This window comes from Magallana gigas, chromosome 2 (assembly GCF_963853765.1).
Source record: "Magallana gigas chromosome 2, xbMagGiga1.1, whole genome shotgun sequence".
Classification (NCBI taxonomy): Eukaryota; Metazoa; Mollusca; class Bivalvia; order Ostreida; family Ostreidae; genus Magallana; species Magallana gigas.
This window is the reverse complement of record NC_088854.1, coordinates 51580382-51588095: the sequence shown is the minus strand read 5'-3', so window position 1 is coordinate 51588095 and position 7714 is coordinate 51580382. Positions and strand designations below refer to the sequence as shown.

Below are 7714 nucleotides of genomic sequence, written 5' to 3'. Positions count from 1 at the left end.
TTCAGCTATTCAATTGCTATTGCTCTGTTGTTGTTGGTGGTGATGGGTTTTTTTGCGGTCGTTGTAACAACTATTGGTGAAATTTTTGCTGTCTTGGCTTCAGTTATGTTGTTAATTTTATTGTTGATTAATTTATATTCTTGGTGTTTTTGTAGCAAGATTGTTGTCTTGGCTACAGCTACTGTTGATTTGATTGTTGATTAGTTTGAGGTTTTAGTGTTGTTGTAACATCATTGATGTCTGGACTTCACCTATTACTGGTATTACTGACGTTTGCTGTTATATACTGTTGTTGCTGTTATTGTTGTTACGGGTTATGTTGTAAAGGATGTTTTGCATTAAATAGTATTCAAATTGCCAGTTGGAAATCATCAGATTAATCGAATATTAGATTAATCTAGTGAGCATTTTTGTGTCTTCATATTTATAGGCATAATTTATCAACTTTAAAAATACGTACATGTTGAAATTATTTAAAACGCAGAAATTTACTTGAGATACCAATTAAACTGTATTACTTATCTTTACAATTGTTTCTTGCATGAATGCTTAATAAAAAAAAATTCTCTTTACGATGGTTTTAAAGTCGCCACCATTTGAAATGACAAATTATCTGAATACACCCCATCCCTCTTTTAACTACATAAAAGATTATTTAGCATTGTTAGATTTCATTTTTTCAATTTCATGTTTGTGTGTGTTTATCTCTTTGTTTTAGCTAGTTGAACTTAATTACTTTTACAGTAACGATGCATGCTATTATAACCGTGCAAACATTCATAATATCTATGATACAAAAACACCTGTGTGTGATTTATTTATACTTTGATCATTATTCTCTTACATACATGTTCATAATGTTATACATTTGCTTGAAAATTTTCACATAAACAACAATTTTATCTCACAAAATCGAAGAATAAATACAACAACAGAAGGATTGTCAATGCACCCTATGAGAACACATTCACATTGCATCAGCTAGCCAGGATCGCCCGGTAGAGTCACCCACTATCATTGCATCTCGATCCTTGGGTCGATTTGTTGTCCCCCACCACAGGGGAGCTCCATACCTTGTCCACGTGTTGATTTCGGTAGTTTACCTGTCCGTCAGCTGATGTTGGTACTATAACACAAAGTCCTGTATTGACACAGGTTCTTGACTGTCCTGGCAGTCATAGTAAGACAAACAGCGTCTCCAGGAGCACTTGTTACAACCAGAGTACAAGGCGCAATGACTGTGTTTGTTGTCACAGTCGTCAGAGGAACGCATGACACAGTGAGGGGTGGAGTCCGTGGGGCACTCACCAGGGAGACACACCTTTCGAAAAAGCAATTATAGTATTATTTTTACTGTCGGAAACATATGACCACTCTAGCTTACGCTTACTGACCGTAAGCAAACTCGCCAATTTTTTCTCGTTCTCATAAATAATTCAAGACCTATTTCTGACCTATTTCTATTGGTTCCTTTACGCATTTGTACAGATATCTCAACAATCTTTTTTAAAACGCCATGCTTTACTAAAATATGATAAATATTTGTTGATAATGAGAAAACAAGATTTGACCTACTCTTTGTAAGCGTACGTAAGATCGGCCATCTTATATCAGCATATTTTCTTATTTCTCTAAATTAACTATAATTCCTTCACTCTGTCTCTCCTAGAATGGATAATTCCATCCATCCATCCATCCATTACATGACCTATTTTTATTTTCTGTAATTTACTTACAATGCACCCACAATTTTTTTGATAGAATTTTTTAAACAGATTTCTTCTTTGACATTTTGGGACTTCAGTATAATCTTCGTGCCAATCACACTTGGTCATGGTAGCATAGCCAAGCCCGTCAAAGCTTCCTGTTAATTGAAGAATTGAAAAGTTATAAAACACGAATTTAGTTAAAAAAGAAAAGAAAAAGATGTTGAACACGGAAAAAGCATCAACATGAATTTTTCTATATAATAACAGCATTTAAATTATGAAATTACCTGTAAATATACTCCTGGAATCTTTCTGTATGTTGACTGCACAATCGTCGAGCGGGGTGATCACCGGTGTAACTGATTTGTGCTTAAGTTTTGATGTTTTATCCTACAGAAATATTCGATATGAATATAAATTGACATCCACAACATGTTCACACATATATAGTAGTTAAACATTAAGAGGATTCGATGGTCGGTGACATTTTTAACCGCCTAAAAAAGAAGAGCTTTGTTTGAAGAAAAAGGAAAATGTTTAAATTTCATTATAAAATATTTGGGTTTTTTCTTTACAAATGTTAGCTAATATGGTAAAAAAAAAAGATATGACTATGGTATCTGTGATGGGTATTTTGTTGACCATCCAGCCTCCTTAAAAGATATCTTCAGCGGTTCATAAGCGGTTCATGAGAATATGAGGCAACAAACATTGCAGATATAAAATGATTTTTTTCCAGCAATGGTCGCTACTTTTTATTGGAATCATTAACAAATAGAGAATGTTTTTTGGTTCGTTTCTCTCTCTCTCTCTCTCTCTCTCTCTCTCTCTCTCTCTCTCTCTCTCTCTCTCTCTCTCTCTCTCATTTTTACTTATTCATGCAAAGTGAGCAAAAGTATGTCGCATAATATATGTATAAACAACACAGCTGCGAATGAGCGGGGTGTTACATCAAAACCCGCTATACCATCTTGAAGCATTCCTTCCTTTCTTACATTATTTTTGACCGATTCAATTCTGAACAAAAATTTAGGCGAAGTTAGTCAAAATTTGTCATTTTTTGGCGGATCCGAAATATCTGGGATACAAATTGGTTGTACCGCGATTGACTTTTTATGTGAAGTTTGGATGAAATTCTATATTAAAATGAAAAAATTAGAATGAAGCAAAATACATCCAAAATGTTTATCCAAAAATTTAATTCATATATACCTTGAGCTCTCTTTGAAATAGTATAAGAGTCTGAATCTGACCTTTATGACCTTAATAATATAAATTTCGTATTTGTGTTTCGCTTTGCCATCGTCTCCTGTGATATTCTGTGATGATTGAACTGTCCCTAGTAGTGCTGAAAAAAAAGAATCCATATATGTACATGCAAAACAAATTAAAGATACCAAAGTTTACTAATCCAAAAGTATGACAAATCGGATTTCAAATAAACTTGATTTAATTCTTGCCAAAGACAAACATGTTTCATTCAAAACAGGATAAATTAATTATAAAGAATGGTCTACACCTTCCTTTAATCAACAATTGTTGATCAGGGTGTATTTCAATTACGTTAGAGTGACTTACAAGATAAACTTTGCGGGTGGGAGGGTTAATAAAAATCGTGGCCATGTCCCTAAAAGCGATCCAAAAGAAACGTTATAAGATATTTTTCCATTTCAATGTGTCTCAAACGGTTCAGTGAGACTCAGATCAAATACAGATTATAGGGATGTGTCATCTTTGCTTTCCGTTCGTATCCCGCCCTTTTTTACCATGGCTATCATTCTTTTTTCCTTCTGCTTTAATAATTATAGATTTGCTAGCTTGTATTCCTTTTTATTTCTTTAAATCACAGTTGATATTTAAGAAATCTTGATATATATACTAGTAGGCCTCTAATGTAAATGGATCAATTGTCTAATGCCTATTTTATATTTCATGAAATCCAGAAATCCGGGGGGTGGGGTGGTCACAAAATTTGCGAAAATGGGGCAAATGTGTAACTTTTATATATGCAGCAGTCATTTTTGCAATTTAAATTTTTCTTCTTGAAAAAACACCGGATATTTACTTTCTGCGCATCTAATATTTTGCAATGTAAAAGTGATTGCAAAAAGGCGAAAATTAGGTCATCGCAAAAATCACCGGATATACGGTAAATATACTCGTACGTTCATGTTGAATTGGGTCGCATCAGATTCCAATTATTGAATGAGTTTCATGTACACTTTTCTTTATCCTTTACAGACTATTTACAGCCACTCTTTAAATATCCCTCAACAGATTTGTTCTACATTTGAATGTCAGTATTATTCGGAGCAGCACTGATGGTGCCTTTCATCATGTAGTCCTAGGTGTATTTACATCCTGTCCACATCAACAACAATATAATCCGATAATTATCAAATGCCTACCTGGTGCTACTGACATTGGTTCACAAACACACCTGTGGCGATGATAACGTTGTTAATGACCTAGTATGATGTTTTGAAGTTGTTTTATTGTTTCAATGTTACTTACCCCAGTCGGCCCCACAGACCGCCGTCTGGGGGTGCTTGTAGGGACAGGTGCAGGGGTAACACACACAGATCAAATGGAGGAAGGACACTGCTAGAAAGTGGGCCCTGAAAGAAAACCGTCAAAAAGTCGTGTTGGAATAAAATAGGGTCTAAAGTCGGGAAAAATTTATATTGCATGTTCGTAATAAGATGATACATTGTTATAATCAAACCAACCTGTAAGCCCATTGTTTAAACGTTGTTTATTTGTTTAGAATAAAATCCCTACAACGCAACGTACAAATATGAAAATACTAGTATTGAATAAAATTGGGTAATTATTGTAAGATACCCATATGTAACTTCGCTTACCTCAGAGAAAATGTAAATTCTTTGCCCGAAAGTAGATCCCATCTAAATAACTTTGCAATACTTCATCAAAAGATGACACAATACAATTGTCCATAAGCACATTGTTTAAACCCTTTTTGCCCCCCCCCCCCCCTTCTCGGGTTATAATCCAGAAATGCTTGAACGCTTTCATATATTAGTTTGATTCCAATGGTACTACATGTTATTATAGCATCCTTACTGGTCATTTTTATCTTAAACCGTATACCCCTTTTAAAAGCTCTTTGAGCCTCAGGATTAAAATTGAACAATTTTTCAAACTAACTTGCATCAATATTTATTTCATAAATTAAAACCTAAGCTTGAATTTTGATATACAAAATTCTTTTATATTTTCCCGCAAAAAATGGATGGTTGCTTTGTTTGCAAATAACATACTTTAAATTTTTAATTTGCAGTTATTAAATGCATAATATCAATATATAATAAAATGTGTTCACTAGACAATCACAATAAAAATCCTGGTGGAAAGTTTGATTTTTATCCTTTAAAATGAATGTTTATTTCTCTCAAACCATATCAATGGTAGATGAGGTACAAAAAACCAAAACAAAAATATTTACAAATGTAAAATGCAGGGTCAAATTAGGAAGAGAACAGGAATTAAATAAATCGAGCGAACAATTTTTTAACAAATATGGACAATTTTTTTAATGAATCAAAATCTATGGTATTCATTAGATTCCCAAATTTATAGGTGTTAACATTTCCTCAATTAATTTGTTGCAGAATAAAGAAAATGCCTGACATTCCATGTGGTGGAAAGTTTGATTTTTATCAGACTGACTTTTCTACCGTAGAAATGTGTTGGGGAAGGCGTTGTTTACATTTCGACATTTATTTACCACATAGAATACACCTTGAATCGTCATCGCTATTAATTAGAATTATACAAAGTCATGAAAATCGTCGTAATGAAAGCTGATTTGCATAAAATGTAAATCCTCATATATACATTACATTAAATAAGGACATCCCCACCCATAGATATCAATTTAATAACCCAAGTTATGATATATTTGTGCAAGAGTGGGAGTAATTGAATGCTTGACACGTGTGAAAGGTAACAAATTGCCCCGATTTGATCATAGATCTATTCGTTTACGACAAAAACTTCACCTTTGGTGTCACAGAAGGTATATTTTTACATAATCTATTATAGAAATAGAATCTCAGACATTAAGATTTGATTTATCTTTAATTTATACTGCCTGTCGAAGAGGAAAGATATAAATAATACAACCCAAAAGACTGAAGAGAAAAAAAGATCGAGCGAACAGATCGAAGTAGGGATAAATTCTTACCTGCTACGGATAGTCATCGTCTTAAAGATGTCAAAAATCTTGGAACGTCGAATAAACCTTGGAGAAAAAAACAGCAAACCACTCACATAGTACGTTATCTAATCAGAGGGACGAGTGACGCTCCGCAAACCGCCATATATCATAAACTAATTCATGCATACGCGGTATTGCATATCATTAATTATTTAATATCATAATTTTACTTCCAGTAGTCTGGGTTTACAAATGGCTTGTTCTTAAATTATAATTTTGCGGAGATTTAAAAGATAAGCTAGATATTTGTTTTTTGATTTTCTGGTTTGCATGATGATAAATTACTATACTATGAGAGAGAGAGAGAGAGAGAGAGAGAGAGAGAGAGAGAGAGAGAGAGAGAGAGAGAGAGAGAGAGAGAGAGAGAGAGAGAGAGAGAGAGGTGCTTATAACAAAATTCATCCGCAAAAATTAGGACGCTAATAGGTCAATAGGAGATGAAATGGAAAGCTGAGGAAAGTGTTTTCCCCTAAACTCTTCAATGATAAACTGTTCGATACGGATCTATGACACACTAAGCTAGGTCAGATAGAACTGACATTCTGGCAGACACTGAGCACCGTTTTTGTGTGGGTACAGTCCTACCAAAATAATCTTTAAAAGAAAAGGTGGGGTGTTATTCAGTCATTGTGCCTCGTGTCTAAAAAATATATATTTACGTAAGATTCCCTCTTTTGGGACCCAGTTCATTTGAAGACATTTTAAGACAAAATGAGGGGAACCGTCTCCTTGCCCCCCCCCCCCCTTCGTCGTGTGTGTGGAAAAGTTGGGTGAAATATTCATAATTACATGTAGCATCACAGGTTCAATCACAATATCTTTATATTTGTAACTCTTTTGCAAAAATTCTCAGATATATGCATATTTGAAGGGCACATTCTTTATACTAATTCCTGATTTATTCGGAAAGAATATACAAGGCCCACCAAAGTCCTCATGTGGAGAGGATAATTTAACAAGACACTTAGTCTTACTTTTGAGTACTTATCATTGATTTGACTATAGCAATTTTCTGCTGCTCAACACTAAAATATAATCTGACTATTTTAAAACCTACCAGAATGTGTAGTCATTAAATTCGTAAAAGAAGAGGGGGTGGGTGGGTGTGCAGAAACAAGCCAGTTCAATGATGTTTACATGTACAAGATGACCACACATCCCCCTTAAACTGTTTCACTATTCATACATTCACACAAAGCAGACCCAATGCCAAAAAAATTTACAGCAAGAATTTAAGACATGTATACAATTACTTTGTGCACCAAAACACATGTTAATGTTACTTTGGTTAGGGAATTAAAGTACATGTATATTCACTATCAGAAAAAAATTAATTGTTAACTTGTCTACCCCCTAACCAAATGCTTCAAGTGATATCCGATGCCAGCAGCTTATAAAAAATACAATGTATGTCCGACCCTTGCACATTTTGCTTAAGAAAATGGTATACCCCTTTATTAGTGATAATATTAGTTTCAAGTATTTTTTTGCGCAAATGATAAAATGCCTTAAGGAAGTTTAAAGGACTTGGACACCATTTGAGATCAAAAATTTTATTTTTATTTTTTATGTATAAAATGGTTTGTTGGTGCATTTTAAATGATTGACCAAAATATTTTAAATGTTAAAGTCAAGTTTCAAGCGAAATAAAGATGTAAGAATTGATAGTAATGTAAACAAAGCTCGAGTCTTATAGTTGTTTACAAAAAAATTAAAGTAGAGATTTACCATTTCTTAGAAAAATGACATGTGAAAACAATTTTTA

At 33.7% G+C, this 7714-nt stretch overlaps 1 protein-coding gene across 1 annotated transcript; it reads right to left on the bottom strand.

Annotated features, from left to right (window-relative positions):
• Positions 1-785: 785 nt before the first annotated feature.
• On the bottom strand, positions 786-6067 carry LOC105340756 (metalloproteinase inhibitor 1). Its single transcript, XM_011446953.4, has 6 exons — positions 5917-6067; positions 4224-4327; positions 2963-3057; positions 1997-2099; positions 1737-1864; positions 786-1321 (listed from the first exon to the last, which is right to left on the bottom strand). The coding sequence occupies exons 1-6, from the start codon at positions 5931-5933 to the stop codon at positions 1127-1129; spliced, it is 642 nt and encodes a 213-aa protein (XP_011445255.3). The 5' UTR covers positions 5934-6067; the 3' UTR covers positions 786-1126.
• Between the last annotated feature and the right edge of the window lie 1647 nt (positions 6068-7714).

Bases quoted from the DNA above. Each gene is read 5' to 3' on its own strand.
- LOC105340756 (XM_011446953.4), bottom strand. The intron at 3,058-4,223 runs GTAAGTAACATT...CTTTTTTTTCAG, and splicing joins GGTCTGTGGGGCCGACTGGG to CACTACTAGGGACAGTTCAA. The intron at 1,865-1,996 runs GTAATTTCATAA...TTCAATTAACAG, and splicing joins TTCCAGGAGTATATTTACAG to GAAGCTTTGACGGGCTTGGC.